General features: G+C 43.1%; 1 protein-coding gene across 5 annotated transcripts in view; it reads right to left on the bottom strand.

Moving 5' to 3' along the window:
* The window catches only part of FARP1 (FERM, ARH/RhoGEF and pleckstrin domain protein 1), a 204,133-nt gene that overhangs the window by 14,301 nt on the left and 170,205 nt on the right, over window positions 1-19,627 (bottom strand). For 3 of the 5 annotated variants that reach the window (XM_082278890.1, XM_082278894.1, XM_082278892.1), the window contains exons 14-18: window positions 17,419-17,609; window positions 15,868-15,957; window positions 13,615-13,748; window positions 4,421-4,502; window positions 1,514-1,751 (exon numbers count right to left, since the gene is read on the bottom strand). In XM_082278890.1, the coding sequence (XP_082135016.1) occupies window positions 1,514-1,751; window positions 4,421-4,502; window positions 13,615-13,748; window positions 15,868-15,957; window positions 17,419-17,609 (735 nt within the window). The remainder of the gene's footprint in view (window positions 1-1,513; window positions 1,752-4,420; window positions 4,503-13,614; window positions 13,749-15,867; window positions 15,958-17,418; window positions 17,610-19,627) is intronic. The other 2 variants (XM_082278891.1, XM_082278893.1) reach the window with 1 other exon arrangement.

Genomic DNA, 19,627 nt, shown 5'->3' with positions numbered 1-19,627 from the left:
TCCTCGAGAACAACCAAACAGCTGCACATCACTGAGCCACCTCACAGCTCTACTTCATTCTCTCCAAAGACACTGCCTGTGCCATCATGTATGGGAGCACCAGCTTTGATACACCTGGATGGGTGGGCAGTCTCTGAATGGGCCAAAGACACAGGCTGACTTCAGTGCCAGAAGAGCAATTACAGCCATTTGTGTTAAAAAATCACAGCCACATGAACAGTAACAGCGGTTCCTTTCTCCTTCTTACATCATTGCTCAGTTTATCCACCTGCTAGTGGGAGACCTATGCTCTCTGCTGGGAATCAATTCACTTTTTTTTTGCTTCCTGTAGACTATAACCTTTAAGAAGAATCTGTCAACACCTTAGTGAGAGACTGATCCCAGAGTGATGGGGTCTCTAAGTCACACTGTCCTTCTCATGTTCTCTTATTTTCACCTGTGAATCTCATGTTCGTATCCTTTTCAAAAGTGGAGCAGGAATCAGACTGCTACTCTCTCTGGAGAGAGGAGAATGGACACATCATCCTCATCCTCTAGCCTTGGCTGAAAAAAATGCAGGCACTACTTGCTGCCTTGTTTGAGATCATTCAGGCAGCAGTGACATTTGGGCCAACACCTGTGTCACACAGCACTCCAGTGCCACAGGTCTCTGTGGCACTTCCTATTGCCACAGGTCAGGTTAGCTCTGCATTCTGGGCACTGCCTGCTGTGGGTCTCATCCCACAGAATCTGAGGGAGCTCAGCTCACACCTTATGCCTGGGAGCAGTCGTGCTGAGCGCTGCTCCCTGCCCAAGCTCTTCCACAGATCTTCACCAATGCTGTCCAGATAGTGGAGTTATCCTTAACCTCACAAAGCTTACAACAGGTGTGGAGGACGGGGGCAAGGAGAAAGGAGAGCAAACCATCAGAAAGAAATGGCAGGCAGCGAGTTCAGGCTACAGGAGAGCAATTTCTTCATGTTTGAAAAAAAAAAACCAACCCCAAACCCAAAACCAACCCATGCTGGCTGCTTTGAGCTCCTGAAACACGGAAATGGTAACAGAGCAAATTGTATGTCTTGAAAAAAAAGACAAATAACAGTTAGACATAATAACAGCAGCCCTACTGGGTCAGACCAAAGGTTCACCTGGGCTAGTATTTTGTGTTATTAGAGGATCTCTAGGGAAAGCTAGGAACAACACAAGCACATATGGTATATTCCCTGTGCTCCCTCCCAACCTCCCAACTGTTTTCAGTTCAAGAGACTTCCTGAACCTGCTCTCATTTCTGTATGTTTAATAACCCCCAGCAGAATTCTTTTCCAACTACCTGCCCAGACTGTGGCATAATGTGTATAGAAGAGCAACCTTAATCCTACTGTTTATGGTGTTCTGAGGGCTGGATTTTGCCACTCAATCCCCTTTTGATGTAGGCTTAAAGAAAAAATAAATTTTTTTTCTCCAGCCGTACGCCTCTAATGGATTTGGATGCCATTCCCCAGCTCCAAGAACTGATGTCTTTTCTCTTACTTACCTCTTGAATCCCTGAAGTCTATGTGGCTTGGAGGGTAGTGCTTGCAAAGCCTCTCCATTATCTGCTTGTAGTGCATAAGCCTGTGTAAAGGTCTGAGGAGGAAGGTATTGAGAGGCAAGTAGCAGACTTTCTGGAGTTCAAAATCTCTGCAAAACGTCTCCAGCTTGCGAGAGTTCTTGATCCCATTCTCCAGCTCCATTAAAATCTCATTGTGCTTTCGCAGGTGAACTGTCAGTTGCTTTTATGCATCAAAGAAAAGAGGAGGCTCTCTCTTAACAATCACTGAGAGACATGACTCAGCCCATACCTAATCCAATAACACATCCAACTAGCACAGCAGTAGGGATTTTGCAAACAAAATCACTGTACAACACAATGGCTCTGATATTCACTTGCCAAGGAGAAAAAAGCATTACTCATTTGAAGCAGAGCCCCCCACCTCCTCTGCATTCCCAGGAAAACAAAAGTACATGATTCAACAAAACTAAGTCTCTTATCAGTGAGAAATCCAAAGGCAAGGAGATGACATGAACACAGCTCATGCAAGTAGGTGCAATGGAGACAGCAAAAAAATGTGAATGGGATTTTCTAAAAGGACGAAGGGATTTAGATGCCCCAGTTCCCTTAGGTGGTTTTGGGGAACTGAGATGCAGGCAAATGGACTTCTAGCTTCTGCTCTCCTCTTATTAATGAGAAGTTGCATCGCCTGGGAAACGGAACAAACACAAAACCAGAGGCGTTGCATGACAGAAATGGGTATGTTACAAGCTCTTCATCCTTGGACTACGTCCTCTTCTCCTTAGTGCTGTTTCTAAATAATCCCACTGCCAGCAAGGGAGCTGCACACCAGCAATGAATGAGGTTTGCATGAAATATGTAACTCCATTTAGGTCTCAGCATCACAGATATTCACAACTCCCCCTTAAAACAATTCCACGGTATTTTTAAAAACAATTTCTACAGGGAATTGATTGTGTTTTGTGAAAAGTGAACTGGTTCTTCAAGATGTACAGAGCTTCTCTGAGCAGCCAACTAAAGTTTTCCAGTATATGGTAGAATACTAAGCAGCAGCAAAATGAAACTGAATGCATAAATTGAATGGACTTGAGAAGACATTCTGGCTTAATGTGAATTTTGTGCTTTTTGACACATTTCCAGTCAACACTCTCTCTCCTGTGATTTGTGACATGTTTACCAGAAACATACCTTCCCTACAGCCAAGCCACTTCCTCCACACACTGCATATTCATTTTACAAGTCTGTAACTCAGAAAAAGACACAGCAGACCCTCAGGGCTTCTACGGAGGCTGCCCATTAATTACTTGCTCTTAACTTCTTTCCTACATTAGTTAAACAAGCAGTGTCAGTTTGCAGATCTTTTAATGTGTCTCATGGTAAATAAATACAGTTTTATCTAACTTTATTGGTTTTTGTGCAGTTCTTTTAGGTTGAACTAGCTTTTGACTCTTTCCTCTACATATCAGCTGATCAGTGGTGGTGGATCTCAAAGCAAAGAGATCTTCCCTCTAATGGGAAAGGGAAAATGGGAAAGATGAAAGCACACTGCCAGGTCTAAGTTACAGTGAGGGCTATACACTGCCTTTAGACTAGTGCCCCAGAAGGACCTGCAGACAGCAAAGGACAGACAATTTAATGTTGCAGGATATCAAGAGCAGAGACAGAGTCTGTCAGAAGCTCTCTGGTATTCTAAAAACGGTTTGTGAAGAGATGAATACTTCTTGAGTGCAGGGATGGAGGTAGAAAAATCCCCTCTACATTTCTTCCAATGCATCTGAATTACAGCTTGAGGGGAAAAGCAGTTCCTGGCTAAGTACACTGCAGAGAGAGTAAGGCTGCCTTATTGGTGACAAGGCTGTCTGTGCTGGGGATGGTAAATCGAGATTTCTGTGTGCCCTTTTTCTAATCTGCTGTTTAATCGCCTGTGCGTCACTTCACTTTCCTGCATCTCTCTCTGTCCTTCTGAAAGATAAACTGAGTCCTAGTGAACATCTCAGGAGAGCTGTAATGATTAAATTGCCCTTTTCTCCAGCCAAGGACTCAAGGCTGCTCCATTTACTAACTGCAGAACGTCCAAGTGGCCATCCCCAAGGAAAGATTTATTGGAGAGTTTCAAAATCCCTCTGAGATCTGCATGCTGAAGGTGAAGTGCCATGTTTTGCCCCACACCGACCTGGATGTGTAGATACATTACAGTAAGGTGAGCTTGCATCCATACTGTACGAGTCCATAGGCTTTTCACAGGCTCCCGTGCCTGCATTCCACACTGTTTTCTCAGCAACACAGAGCATCAAGAATAATGCTCTGGCCAGGCCAAGAACAGTTGCAAAGTCTGCTGAACATTACACCTAGACTTATGGTTCATGTATGTATTTTTACTTCTAGTTTTAAAGGGATCAGAGGCAATTATTCTCATGATTCAAAAACCTTTTACCTAACTTGGCACCGTAGTGCACAAATATAACTTTCCCAAGTCAAATCAATATCCAGTTTATGGTCACTAATCCTGCAACATCTTAACATGAATATTTGCATGAAAAAGGCACATTCAGCATTTGAACGGTCTCTTCAGCCACACAAATTCCAATGCTTTCCCTTCTTATTTGAAGGAAAAAAGAACTGGAAATGAAATATTCCCGAACTTTTGTGTTTGCTGCTTCTGTATTAGGAGAGTGGAGGAAAGGGGCTGGAGAACTTAAAATCAGCTTGCAATTCTGAAATCCCAGGGAAACCCACCCAATGCTTTCTACATCATCAAAGGAAACTTTCATAGCATAAACCTTGGTTACAATTGGCAAAAACAAGCACAAGAGGCAACACCATATGAAAATGAAAAGCATGCTAATGTTAATCCATGTCAAAGCTTAATAGTTATAGGATCATTCCTACCTTCATACTCTGAATGTTCTTTAGCATAACATCTCCGATTCTTTGGTAATCTCCTTTAATCTGAGCATTAGAGCGGCCTTCCCTGTCAGCAACAGAAATGCCACACACTTCAGTCACGCAATAAAACTGCATAATCACTTGTAAGCACTGAAACTCAATAGCTCATTTCTTTTAAAATCCTGACCCCCATGCTCTTTCACTCAAAAGCGTGTGAGGAATCTTCCTGACAGACATGAAATTCCCAGGTACAGTACACCCTCCACCCAGCCTGCTTTTCACTCCTAACAACAGAGAGGGCAGGCACTTAACAGAAGGATTAGACTTCTAAAGAAAATTGCTAGCATTTTGAACACACCAGAGAAGGCTGGAAATGGTTTGGGGGAAAAGGAGCCATCAAAATCCCATGAGAATATGTGATCTTAGGGCAGAAGATTAATTCTGTTCAGATACAATGACTGAACTCCAGAACAGGACCTGGGGGTTGTTCTTCCTCTGAAAAGCTTTCTGCTTGTGCAAGGGACAGTGGGGTTAAAAAAAAAAAGCCAAAACCAAATCCATCTGGCATCTGGCTTTGACTTGTAAGTGTTACATAGTGGCAGGAATTTTCCTTCAGTATGTCACTTACGGTATTACAAATACAAACTGCTGCCTCCCACCCAGCCAGCGGCACTTTGGTGAGTGCAGCACCCAGGAGAAACACAGCTCCTGATAAAAAAGATATTCCTGTATCTAAATCCATGTGTGAGACAGGCAAGGATGCACGCTCTGAGTGAAACCAAACACGAGTTTTTTGAAAAATCATGACTGTAAGAACCGGTCACAGATCTGCTCCAACCAAGCTACGCTTTAAAAAGAAAATCACAGGGAGTGTGTGGGGAGAACCACTGTCCCTCTCCCCTTCCCAATTTTATCTTTCAACAGACAAAGAGACTCCATTGATAAACAAGAGATTACTCCATGTTCATTTGAACAAAACCCAATTTCATAGGCTGTATTTAATAATTTTCTATTTTGTTAACTCTCCCAAGCAGCCACATGCCTATTCAGGCAAGGAAAACCAGTTCTCAACAAGATTTCTTAATGTTTTTTTCTGAACCCAAGGGTTACACTGGGGTAGGAAGTTGGGTTGTGTCAGTGGTAACTTTAATTACCATCACTGTTTTGCAAAAACATTACGGAATATAAACACTGCCATAGTCAAATCATGCCCAAGAAATGGTCTGAACTGAAAGTAACAGCATGTATGTATGGACACCACAAGACTACAGTTTTCACATTACCTGAGGATAAAAGTACAATTTCTGTCTCCAGAAAGCCTCTGTCTGTCAAATCCTCTCCACTCCATGCTGCTCCTTAATTCTCCCTTCCCCCATGTCCTACCCATCCAGCAGCTCTCCCCACTGCGATTTCCTCTGACAGGTTGTAAATAAAACCTTCCAGCCACTAAAGCTCTGCTCCAAGTGCTGCATATCAAAGCGCCCCTGAATGAAAACCGCAACCATTTGAAGTCCAAGGCAGTAGCACCACACTGGCAGGAAGTAAGGGAAAGCCACCCTCCACCCATGGAGCCAGCATGCAGCATCCCCTCCCAAATGGTTCATGCTGGGCCTCTACACACAAGCTCAGAAATGTCAAAGCCAGATGAAATTGTGCTGCTGCCAGCAATGGCACCGTATCCAGCAATTATCTCTATAAGAATTCCTGCTTTACTTGTTACTCTCTAATTCTCTGGCACTGCCTGGATCCTTTTCCATGTCTCTACATTTGAATTCATCTAATGGACTTCGGCAGTTTTGTGCCTTTCCGACTATGAAATATATAGTTATCTACTTACTGCCAAGATAAATATTAAGTACATCATTACAGACTGCTTTTTCTAGAGGCTGCTTTCCTGATCTGAAGATACAGATTGGCTAGAATACACATTGCAAATTTCTTATCTACTAACTAGCTACTCAGAGGCTGAGCCCAAGCCTGCCAAAGTCTCAGTGAGTGCTTCCAACAGCTAATATTTAGTGTGGTTGTTCATGGAAGTCAGGTCCTTATTTCCTAAAAGCTGACCTGCTGGACCCTCTTCAGCACCACCAACACTGACTGCTTGCACAGCATCTCACCACATCAGTCACACACAAAGCATCATGAATAGTCTCCCTTAACTAGCCTCGGCCACAGGCTTTTCGGGCTTTCAAAACTTACTCTGCATCTTGGCAGAGTGACAGAGACAGAGAGAAGGGGCTTCCCCAAAAGCAATAGCCTCTCTCCAGCTGTTGGCTCAATAGTGAAGAGCTGAATGGTAGCAGAGCCCTCAGCCCAGGCCAACAGAGATGCCCTGTGCTGCACACAGATGCATCCTGCTGGAAGAAATAAACCCAGGGTTTTCTTAGAAGAAAATGCAGAAATGCTCCTTGCTCCAGAGGCTCTTCTTGTTTTAGTTATTTATTTCCAGGCAAATGCTATCCCTTGCAACAGAGATCATTTTCCCACTGGGGATGGTGCACAGGCATGTAGGCTTTGAAGTGGACAGAGAGGCAGGGAAAGCTGAAGCTGGGCATGAGGGAACATGACAGCTTCCTTCCACTCTAGCCCAGCTCCATGCTGAGACCCCAGAGCAAACCCTATGCTACACTGCCATCTTCCCCAGCTCCTCACATGCAAATCCCAAGAAAACAAGAAGAAACACCAAGAAAAGAGCATCCAAACACACAGAATATAAACCCAAAACTTAAAGATACAACATATCAGATGATGTCTTACTGCTACAACAGCCCAAAGCACAGGAGCAGAAAAGAGAGCTCTCCCTGTGTTGTATGTTTTGAATAACAACACTCAGCTTGCTGAGACGGAAGAAGCTGCTCATTTGTTGTGCATCAATGGTTAAATTGTTCTTCTTACTCCTTGTTTTCACGGGTCACTGTTGGAACATGGTGTCTGCCAGTGACAAGGGACAAAGCTCAGGGCCTAGGGTCTCACAGCTTTTCATCAGGAGCTGATTTATGATGCCCATCTCCCTAGAAGATGTAGGAGCTGTTTTCCCCACACATAATGTGCCCTTACTCCACTGACATTGTGGGGGGAGGTCTAAAGCCACTGAAAATTATGCTGAAAAATTAGGACATTATTGTATAGTAAGGTCATTTCCCATTTTTATCCAAGTAGTCCCTTCCTTTTTACAGCAATGCAAGTGTACAATAGCAAGAGAAGAGGAGACTGAGTCATACCTGGTAAGAAATTCAGACACTGCCTTATATGTATTACTCTAAACAGCCATCAGCTTGACTTACAGGGATTACACAAGCAGCCCCGTCAGATTTTCAAATTACATAAAGTTCTTAGTGTATATAATTGAAAAAATAATGGAAAGAAATCTCAAGTCAGCCCATATCCTCAATCAGAAGGAACAGAAATTCGATGGGGATGGTGGATAGGCAAAAAAGAAGAGAGAGGTATCTCAATAATTTTTTTTTTTTGAGGTACACAAAAGTCTTTGATTGCAGTCCTTGAAATGCAGCCAAAATAATAATAAATCAATTGCAACAAATTACATTTACAATGTGTGACCTTGTGTTACGTGCTCAGGAACTCCCTCCTGAATACGACAGCTGGTTCTTTGAACATCTAGATGCTTTGAAGTTTTTTATGACTTTACTATTAACTAAAGTTCTAATACTAAAAAATACCTTAAACATTCCCCATTACAACTGCCTTTTAAATAAGAAAAATGCTTTGAAATTGGAAAAGAAGAGTCAAAAGCAAACACCCCCTTCCTTGCTCACACCCTGCTGTTACACAGCGCTTCTTACTGCCCTGCCCATTCCAGCCAGCACTGCAGCTGGACTTCCAGCAGTAAGTGGAGGTGGAGCATGACACACTGCTCAGAGCCTAAGAGATGCACTGCTGAAGCCATCTGAGCTTCATCCAGAGTCATACCACAGATTGTGCATACATTTAAAGACTTTGAGATGGCTACCCCTGCTGTGGGAGAAACCCCACCTACAGCAAACATGCATCAGTAATGCTTTTAAATGGTAAGGGATCTGAGCAAGTAACACCACTGCATGAAAATGTTAAATTTCCACTGTTGATGCAACAGCATTCCACATCTTGCTGTGGAACAGCCTCAGAGCTGATCCTGGGCATAGCCTGCCAGGAGAGCCACAGAGATGGGCTCTAGCTCTGACTAATAGATCCTGGATATGCTATTTCTCTCCCACGATTTCCAGTTAATTTGGGCGTAGCACAGCTCCAATCCCCAGAGGTACCCCGAAGTGACTTCAGCAATGAAAACTTTCCTCTCAAAATCAAGTGCCGTGTGCTGGCACCAAGCCCCTCTCCATGTCTTGGTCTCAGGAATCTGCAGTGCATAACTCAGATCTTTGTACAACATATACCTCATTTCTGTACACAGGACAAAGACACTTTTGAAATCATCCTCCTCATGCCTCCTCACCAGACATGCAGAACCAGCTGAACAGTCAGCACTCTGCTTTTGAGAAGGCAGATAAGGACTGCTGCCTTGTTTATATAAACTGTCTATCAGGCTGTTCTTCCTCAGCGCAAGCATTTATTCTCAAACAAAAAGTGGTTAATAAATCAACATTTGGCTCATCTTCCTACACCTCCCTGAGTGCTTTTTCATTAGAGGTTTTAAATTTTGCTTCCATAAATCCTGATTGCGCCTTCTCCTTTCATATGCTAAGATCTAAGAGCCCTTTTTTTTGCAAATTACCAGCCACACATTCCCATCTGGTAACACTGAGCAGCAGCTTTCCTCAGAAAGATCTGGGAGTCAAACTACCAGTTTCCCTGGAAGCAGATGAGTCTGCCTGCACTTCTGGGAAGTATGTCGCACTTTTCCTTCCTAGCACATGGATAAGGCCCAAAACACAGACTTGTACTACCTGATGAGGGCCTTCCTTGGGCAGAAACAGCTATCCTGGCTTGCCCCAGCATTGCTCTCTATGCTGCTCGTTGGTCAGCCAAAGGGGGATACTTACGGTTCTCCATTTTCCACTTTCTGTCAGCATTTAAAGAAACCAGTGTGGAAACTTTTAATACATTTAAACGGGTGTGGAAAGATGAGCTCAAATTTTTTGGACGGAAAATGGTGCTTGCGGCCCAAATGAATAGCTTATTAAACAGCTGAGGTAAAAGAAGGAGTAGAACCTAACTGACATCTCAGGTTCAACTGCCCAGAAGCTGATGAAGTCTATCACACTCCACCTGCACTGCCCACACCTCTCCCTCCTTGCCATAAAATCTCACCGGCCCTGGGAAACAGGAGCCAGCTTTAAGTCACTGACATATGCCTCCCATATTTTCTCCCAGCAAAAAGGCTTGTAACCTCCTGGCCTTGCACCCAAAGCCTTGCTGAGGAGCAACCTGCATGAGCCCTGGCAGCCAGGACCAGGATCTGGATGCCCAAGTGCTGGATGCAGCTCTTCTGGCACTTGCTCATAGAACAGCCTGACGTGTGCTGTTCCCTCTCCCACCTGAGGCAGCTTCTGGCTCTTCTCCTCATCTCTTTCCTTCCTGTGTGAGAGGGCAAAGCACCATGCCTGCCTGCATCCACCAAAGGTCATCCTTCCTCTCCTCAAACCACACAGCCTCCAGTGGGGTATTTCACCTGTTCCCAGGAACATGACCAGTCTCCAGAGCACAGCACAGCTGGGGCAACTGAGGAGATTCATGGGCTGCTTTACTGGGCACTGCAACAGCACAGGCAGGGCTGGAAACATGGCCCAGAGCATGAGATCACTGATCTTAGGATGCTGTGCAATAAAACCACCAGGAATCTCCTCAGTTTCGTGACCAGAAAGAAACTCTGGCTGAGAAAAATGCACTGAATTCCTATGTTCTGCAGGTGGCTATTGGTGTCAGTATCAATCTATATTGTATTAGGAACTATCACTAGGCCCTGGACACTGAGATGTGCTGCTCTTAGGAAATGCAGCACTAAAGAGAAAAATAGGTGAACTGTGTAAAGAAACAGATCAGACCTGCCAGAATCTATAACCAGGTCAAAAGGATACTGGCCCTTAAGACATTCTGTAGCAAACAGCCTGCCCCTGACTGCAGATTCAAACACTTCAGAAGTCTTCAAGCAAGCCAGAAATGCTTTTAATAATAGACACAATCTGAGCTTCTCCCAGCCAAATACAAAAAGTCTATAGATGTTTTAACAAATTAAAGGCGTGGAGACATCTAACAATTGTTATGCACAATCCCCCTGAGCCTTGCTCTCCTTACAGCTCTTTTGCATCAGCCTCAGCTTCAATATGATCCAAGGCCTAAGAGAGCAGGGAATGACCTCCTGTTAGATCTTCCAACATGCAGCATGAAGGCTTGAAACAAACCTTAGAGAACTGCACTTATGTCTGTGTAGAGTGAGCAGGCTGAATTGCACTTTAAGTTGATAAAACCCAGCATCCTACTCACTAGGGGAACACAGATGACTGGTTGCAGGAGCCTCTCTCTCTCAGACAAGCTCCCAGAGGACATGTGGGTAGCTAGGGGTTTCCAGCAGCTTGATGAAGTCCACAACCCTTTCATTCAAAGGCCCTTTTTTTGTGGGACACATCACCCTCTGACAAATGCAGAGCAAGCTCTTGTCTCAGGACAAGCATCCCACCTTCCTCCCCCCATCCACCTGCCTGGAAATTTAAGAGCTGACATGGAAGAGTCAGATTTAAATGAACTGGCTTGAATCCTGCCCACATCTGCCTGCAGCTGCACCACCACTTCAGGCAGACCTATGATTTGCTGGGCAGCTGGGAGCAACCTGCCTGGAGGTGGTGAACACAGCCAGAACCCACTGCCTTAAAAACACCTGGGGCCAAAGACAGGGGTACCATTCTGGCAGTGCAGACATTGAGCTAAATAACCTTGACCATGCTGCTGACAGAATTCCCTACCACATTGCCACTAGCTTCTTGTAGATGCTGAGGGGCTGTTTAATTTTGTCACTCACTGTTTAATTAAACACTAATCTCTACAGGATAGAGTTTATTGCTTGCGGCTTATCTCAGCATCTGTGGCATGATATAGAAACATCAACACCTCCAAAATAATACCTGTCAGCAAGTCTGCTTCCCTTCCCAAGGCACGTATTCAAATCTTCCAGAACTTTAACAACAACCACTGTCTACAACGGGGGTATTACATTAGGTGCATCCAGGCTGTTGGTTGCAAACTGAATGCAGACCACGGGCAGGAACGTGACTGTTTTTTGTCAAGTGATTCAGAGCAGCTGACAGAGAATTCCCAGTGGCTTTACACTAACTATGGAAGGACATGCAATAGCTGAGCTGACAAAGTCAGAATGAGATGCCCAGCTGGGACAAAGTTACCTCAGCAGAATATTTTTGAACAAATTTGGATTGCAAAGTAACTTTGTAGCAGATCAGCACTTTAAATCGCAGGGTAAGTGCAGTTTAAATACGATATTAGAAACTTTAAACTGAGGTTTACCACCCTGTGAAACCTTCGGACCCAAGGAGAAGCTGGAAAACAAAAGGTTTATTCAGCTCTAAAAGAAGCTGACTGAAAAGGAGAAACAAAGTAAAACCATGGAAACTCTAAAAGCCTAAATACTTTTTCTTTCTTTTAACATAACTGGCCCTTCCCTCTACTTACTACAATGTCACCTTTCCACGGCAGGCTGGGAGTGCAGCATCATCCAATCTTTGAAAAACATCACACCTGAACAGGAGGTTTGCATCCACGTTTAATGCCACCAGCCACCTCTAATGCCACCAGAAGGATATAGGGGGTATCTCTATTTCAACAAGTGCCCCAGGAGTCAGCACCCAGTGACTAGACTGGTCTGATAGAGAGCAGAACTTTACTAACTGTATAAATTTTCCTTTTCTGCCCACCTTGGCCCCAACTAGTTGGGGATTAACTCCAACTACTGTTAATCTTACACCAAGGTTGAAGAAATCAGTGTTTTGTAACATCTGAAAAAACCTTCTTGGAGTACCTGTAATAAATAGTGCAATGGAATTAACACCAGAACAGCCCAATGATAAAAAGAGAGATACAGGCAGGGTGGCTGTGCAGAACATACCTTAGGAATAACTATGTTAGTTATATATAAATACATATACAAATTATATATATATTTATATATATATACACACATTAAAAATTACATTAGGAGTAATAAGTTGACCAAAGCCCTGGGTGAGGATATCAGCTCTAAGAGGCAGTACCACATTTCCCTCTTCCCAGAAAACACCTGCTAATTCTGCAACTGTGCAGGGGGGGTTTGGACAGCACTAGTCTGCAAAGTGCTGTGCCCTCATTCAATGATCTCACCACATCATAAGAGCTAAACTCACACACTCTGTGTTTTGCTATTGTTTTGATTCATTAGTTAAAGAGGCACCCATCTTGATTAAACTGATTAACACCCATTAGGTCTGCCTGCTCTGCTTTCACGTGATTTTCACTGTCACTTTTCTAACTGAGAAGGAAAAGCTCAGCTCCCAGAACCAAAGTTACAAAAATTGCCTACACAGAGCAAGACAATCTAGTTCAGAGAGGTCTAATCAGAGCAAGCAGAAGGCTTCTGGCTTGTGCTGCTGCCTCCACCAAGATTTCAATGGTCAAATGAATTAAGAGTCCTGCCAGGGAAGAATTACTCAATTCATAGCTATTTCATAAAAATGCCATGTTTTACTGTCACTATTATGTTAAGAACAGATAATTTTCAAGCCCAGTGTCCTTTTCCAACACTCTGTCAATTTGTAGAGTGCAAGGTAGACCTTGAGAGTGTCACAGCTGCAATGCTGCAGAATGAGAAGCTGATCTGTGAAATCCTCCCAGCCTGTGCCTATTTTGACAGAAACAGAACCCGGTCCTTCGCCTCTTCCTCTTTATTACTGATAAGCCTTGCTTGCAGCATGTTCTTCAAAAGATCTGCCATGTAGAAACACTGACATTTGGCAAGAGAAAGCTTCATCCAGAATGATGATCTCATTTGCATATGTCTGTAACTGATATATCTGAACAACAGAGTTTGTCGAGTAAACATGAACAAAGCACGATTCAATAAACCCTGTCTGTTAATAACCAACATCTGTGACTTTCACAAATTAAGCACTACAGTAGATCACAAGGAGTTAGCAAAAAGGGAATTCAAAAATGCTAAACTGCATGAAATAATACAGATAAATAACAATCAACAGTCTTACCACAGAACAAGTCTCTGCTCAATTTCCTTGAGAAAACCAGTGTGAAATTTGTGCAAAGGTTCAAAGTTGGAGAAAATTAGATTTTTCAGTGTTTCAGGCATGCAATCCTCTTTACTCACTGCACTCTGAAACCACTACAAAGGAAAAAAGAAGCAAAATTATCAGTGGGTAGAATGCAGAATCATTTGCTGTCTTTATGTACCTAACCCAAATACTCCTCACAGCTAAGCCAGCAAGGATCTTATTTAGCTGGCACTAGGAGTACAACCCAGACTATCCCTGAAACTCCTGTGTGCTGAACTGGCGCTCTTATCAGAGATCAGGCCCTGCATAGTTGAAAAAGGAACTCCCTGCCCGTTTCCCATCACTGATCAAATCCTGAAAATTCTTTTCAAACCCAAACTGGTTAGTCAATACAAACTGAATTTGGAAATGCTGGAGGTGCAAGAGAGCTTGCAACACTTGCAAACAATCCAGTAAAAGCAAAAAGAAGTATGCTCTGCATTTTCTTTTTGCCGAGTTCCGTCTGAAATGCCTTTGGCAGGAGTTGGTTCAGTAAGCACCCACGCCCATGTTGCTGTGTGCACACAGAGGACATCACTTTGCAAAGTGAACAAGAGGAAGACGCTGCTATCACAAAACAGGCGTGGCAGTGCCAGACACTGCAAAGACTGTAACAGGCTCCTGCTCTGTCTTGCTCCATATTCTCTTTATTTCGCCCTAATAGACTATGGGTCACACAAAACCACAGGACTAGGCAGCCTGCCAAGGTAGCAATGCCTACTATCTTCAACATGGGAACACTGCTCCCTCCTCACTGCCCTGAGGGGTTCCAGCTATCTGTGGTTGACTTCCAGCAGTGGCTAGAAGGCTGTTGGGACCATAGTAGGCTGTTACAACAGTCTTGCTTGACACTGCATCAGCTGGAGCTGAGCCAGACCTGGGATGAAGAGAGATCCCTCCCAAGCTTCGGTCTCCCCTGCTTTATCTCAGCACCGAGGAGAGCTAAAGTTGAAGCACGTCTACCAAGTCTCAAATTTCATGCACAGCGGTTGTTCCTTTTCCAACTATGTCAGCTACTTGTTCACTCTCAGTGGCCTCCTGGGCCAGTCACTTGTGGAGCACAGCTGTATGCTAATCATTGGGCCTGTCCCTCTTGGTGATCCAGCAAATTCAAATTTGCCTACCACAAGAATAAAGGACAGGGTGGGAAATGGGGTTTAGCTCTGAAGAGCTAGAACTTTTTGTTTCTGCAGCCACTGGGTGAAATACTAGATGAAAACAGCGTATCTGCTGTTGAGACTGCAGCAGTGACTGCAGAACTATCCCACAGAACCTGGCCACTTCTCTCAGCAGGCTGGCTTCCCAGAAAGCAAGGGTGAGCAGCAGTGGGGCCACAGCTACCTTGCTGCCGGTAAAAACCATGTTATATTGCCTCTGTCTAAGCTGGGCTCTGATTAGCTGCATCTGCCATGTGGGATCCTGGAACAGACAAGAAGCTGAGGAGAAAGTGCGTCCCTGGTTCCCAACTGGTCCCAAAGTTCTCCCCTGAAGCACGTCCTCCTTTCCACAACACTCAACACAGGAGTCGGCAATGCACCTTACTGGGTGATATAAGAGCTGAGAGATCTGGAGCTGGCCAAAATGCCATGAAGGGGTTTGGATCCCATGCCATTTCACAGAAAATGGTTATTTAAGACCAGATCTTGCACACATTATTCTTCGAAGTGAAACAAGACTGTTGCTGTGTCCGCAAATATGGCAACTGATCAGATGCTACAGATGAATGACTTGTTTAACACACAGTTTCACTCACTGAAAAATTAGAATCATTCAAATAGGTACGCCACAATATTTCATGTTAAATGGAGGGCATTTAATACAGTAGAAAACATTTATATGTGCCCCTAAGGAGCTACTTCAGTTTTAAGAGAAGTCATTGAAAACCCACAGGCATTTTTAGTAATTATAACCACAAAGCATGAGAGCAAGAAAATATAACTGAAGCGTGTCCCAAGTTCCTCAGCCTGATACAGTTTCTTAGTGCATGTTACTAACCACAGAGCAAACCTCTACTCTCTGATTTTTGTGTTATTTCCTCCCTGGAGGAGCACTCCTGTGCACAGCAAAGAATACCTACAGTGCAGAATATAAAAGCAGCATGGAACAGCTAGGATGTTAAATGGAGCAGATGAAATACCACCACTGACTAGAGCTTCACGTGTTTCGTGAGTAACGCTCAAGTAAACATACCGATGTGATGACTTCAAGGTCCTTCAGGTATGTTCTCTCTGTAGTCGCCACTTCTTTAGCCATGAAGTAAGCTTTCTCAGTTGGGAACCTCTGTGAATCGCAAGCACATTAGGTTTTCCTCTGCTTTTATGGAGAAAAAACCCCGTAGATAATAAATCATGAAGAGAGTTACAAACCAGTGACCCTTGCTTATGGTTATATCGTGACTCATGCTTGAACGTTCCTAAGCCCTGAAGCCCAAAAAACAATCCTTCCTTGCAAACACAAGAGAACAAGCACTTTCTATGGGTTTTTGAGAGACTTCTTTTCCTGCCAACATGATTTCTACAGCTTTGGGGTGTTGATGTTCCTTTCAGTCTATTCCTGGAACAGGACATATTGTGAACTTTATGAAGACATCTTTTGTAGGCTAGATGACCACTTGAATCAAATGTCAAATTTGACAAAATGACAAAAATCTGTGTCTGATCATTGTAAGTTTTATAATCAGGATGATAATCCACAGGAAAAATACTTTCAAAAAAATTCAAACCTGTAAGATTTTCCCAGGCTGGACAACTGAACAGTGGGAGAGGGGAAGGATTTTAGACTAAGTTACAGATTTAAAATTTCTTAACACTGAACAGCCAAAGGAACCCAGCTGATCTTCTGTGTTGCTCAGGAAGCAAAAATTAAGGAAAAAATATCCATAGATCTTCTTCGTTTACTCCCTGAAGACATATGATGCAGTGAAAACACTGTGAATGCCCTGTGAAGGGAGTCTGTGTGGGCATTTCCTAGTCAGAATGCACCCCCATAGGAACCATCATCAGCTGGCATACACAGCAGCCACTGGCTGCTCTATCTTGGACTGGCACAGAGAGTCCTGACTCTCCTAACTGATTCTCAGCTTTTCTTCTTCTCAGATTTCTTTCACATAATCTTGCTAACTACGCACAGTGTGAACAGAGATCTTCCTTACACAAACTCCCACTCTCCAGCAAAGCCTGTGGAGTTCCTTTATTCCTTCTGAGATGCTTCAAGCTGAGGAGAAAAAACAGGCCACAGAAGGACAAAAAGCAAGCCCCTCTCACCCAGCAGCAGAGGAGGGATGAGCCAGCAGGCACCCAGAACACCCTGGCTCAGACAAACACTTTATCTTCAGAAAGCAGTTTTGGATGAGATGCTCCCTTATGGTTTTGCTGCAATGATGGGTCTGAGCCAAAGTCAAACACTCCCAGATGAATGCTGCAGGCTGTGGCTCAAAGAGAGCATTTTCTACTCCCACAACCAGATGCTCCCAGTGGTGCTCCCAGCAGAGACAGACCAGAGAGCCTGGGTTGGACACTCCCACAACAGGCTCAACACTGTTCCTTTTCTTTCTGTCACCTGGAAATTTTCTCTCCAGCAATGGAGCTGACTGTTTTGTTACAACAAACTACCAGACTCCACTCCTTAAAAGCAAGTTAGATTTACAGGAGACCCTGTCCAAACAAGCTCCTGAGGTTGCAACCAACAGGAATGGCAACACATCAGAGAGAAGAGACACAAGGCCAACTTCATTCCCCTTACCTTTCTTTTGACCTCTTCCTCATCATCAGCCCTGATGCATGATGGGTCATTCAGCAAAGGGCTGACCAAGGGAGATGACTGCTTGGCATCAGGGCTCAAGTTTGGAGATAAAGTCATATTTGCCACTGATGGTCCTCCTTGGGAATTGATGGAAAGCTCTGAAAGGTGAGGGCTGCCAGTCAGAGAACCTGCTAAGAAAAATGATAAAAGAGAAATCAATTAGGACAAGCTTTCTCAAGAAAGTACCATAAGGAACTATAATCTTAAACTGCAGCATGTGAAATTATGCTACAGGACATAGCCATCAGGGTCCTCAAATGGCCTTGAAGCCAGAGGAACTGCATCCACTTGCATTCACCATGGGACTGGTTAAGTGTCTTTTAGCTGATAAAACTGGCTGAAATTACTATCTCTGTAGGGAAGGGATCAAGACACAGATGACTGAGCTGCAATTCTTTACAGTGAGAGTGGTGAGGCACTAGAACAGCTTGCTCAGGGAAGCTGTGGAAACATCCCTGGAAGTGTTCAAGGTCAGGCTGGATGGAGCTCTGAGAAACCTGGTCTAGTGAAAGGTGCTCCTGCCCATGGCAGGGGGGTTGGAGCTAGGTGGTCTTTAATGTCCCTTCCAACCCAGGCCATTCTATGATTCTAAATATCAATTTAATATTAAAAAAAAAAAAAAAATCATCATTGTAATCCACTCTATAGAAGAGAATAAATACAACAGTACAGGAATCATCCCTGGAGTGCCATTCTTTCTAGCAAAGTAGAACTTCAAACACTCAAATCAGTACTTCATAGGGAACTACAGGACACAAGTTAGTACAAATTTATCTAGTCGAAGTCTAGAGAGAAAGGATGACTTTCTACAGCAGTGTTGCTGCTAAGACCAGTCAGATCTAACATGAAGGGAGAAAACTACTAGTTCCCCAGTTTCTACACACAACACGAGTATGTATATTATACCTTGTAAGTCTTTCCATGCTCCTCTGATTGTTTGGGATGGAAATGCTAGCATTACATTTACATAAGAAAAGCAATACTTTTAATGCACACAGCATGACAATTTCAGATTTTCACAGATATAAAGTCCCATTTCATTTTGGATTAAAAATATTAAAGAATTAGACAATTAATTACACTTCCATGGATTCATATACACTACATTAAATATTACTGAAATTAGCATTTTGTCGTCTGGGAAGCAGCCAGATTAATGACTGCACAGAAAGAAAGTTTGCCAAAAATGCTGAGTGTTCTCCCAGTTATCCCCTCCTCCATACATCTGAAAATCTAAACCTGTTTTAGAAGAAGAATCTGTCATGTAGAAGAACATTTACAGTCTGTGCCATTTTGGCATCATACATTAAAATCCAACCAAAAAAAAGTGACAAGCTCTTGACTACCACAGCTAACAGGCTGTCTAAGATTAAATGTAAAACACATACATTGCTGTATATAATTAGGGTCAAATACAATTTACTATCAAGTGATTGTGTCCTCCCTAAATTATGATAGGTAAATGTTCCTGTGGCTAAAAAGAACACAGCTGAGATACTCCAGTCAATATAATATAAAATAAATATAATTAGGCCAGTAGTAAAACCTATTTATTTTCTGGAAGAACTCAAGATTTATTGCTAGAACATGAATGTTTTCCAGTTCCAAACCAGTTCACATTTATAAATCATTCCTTTGAAAAGAGAAGGAAAAAACAGCACAGTTATCAGTTTACGTAATCATGACAGTTATGTAACCTATTATAAATCAAAGTCAAAGCAGTATTTGTCTGAAATAATGGTCTGTATTATTACAGCTAGCAAGAAAGGATTTACCAACAGTTTCACACTAAATCAATGTGCAGTGAAATTTGAGAAAATGCCACAGCTTGTTACACAAATGTCAATTTTATTGACACTAGCACACAACTGCATACAGTATTTTCCAAAGAAATGGAATTCATCATTGAGAAATAGTGAAACAGATTAATAGCAAGGTTGTAAGGTTAAAAGTACTTAACTACATTACAAAAGACATAAGAAAAGTGATATCACCTCAAATGTGGAAACAAAGAAATTCTGGCACTATCCCTGTCATATGACAGCGAATAAATGATTTGCACCTCTGTGAGAAGTTCACAGCATTGTAGTCTAGAAGTTAAATAGCACCTATCTGTGATAGATAGATATAGATATATTGACATATCTAC

The sequence above is a fragment of the Coloeus monedula genome (genome assembly GCF_965178545.1).
Source record: "Coloeus monedula genome assembly, chromosome: 3".
In the NCBI taxonomy this organism is placed as follows: Eukaryota; Metazoa; Chordata; class Aves; order Passeriformes; family Corvidae; genus Coloeus; species Coloeus monedula.
Note: the sequence above shows the minus strand (reverse complement) of the source record. Positions and strands in the feature narration are given on the sequence as shown.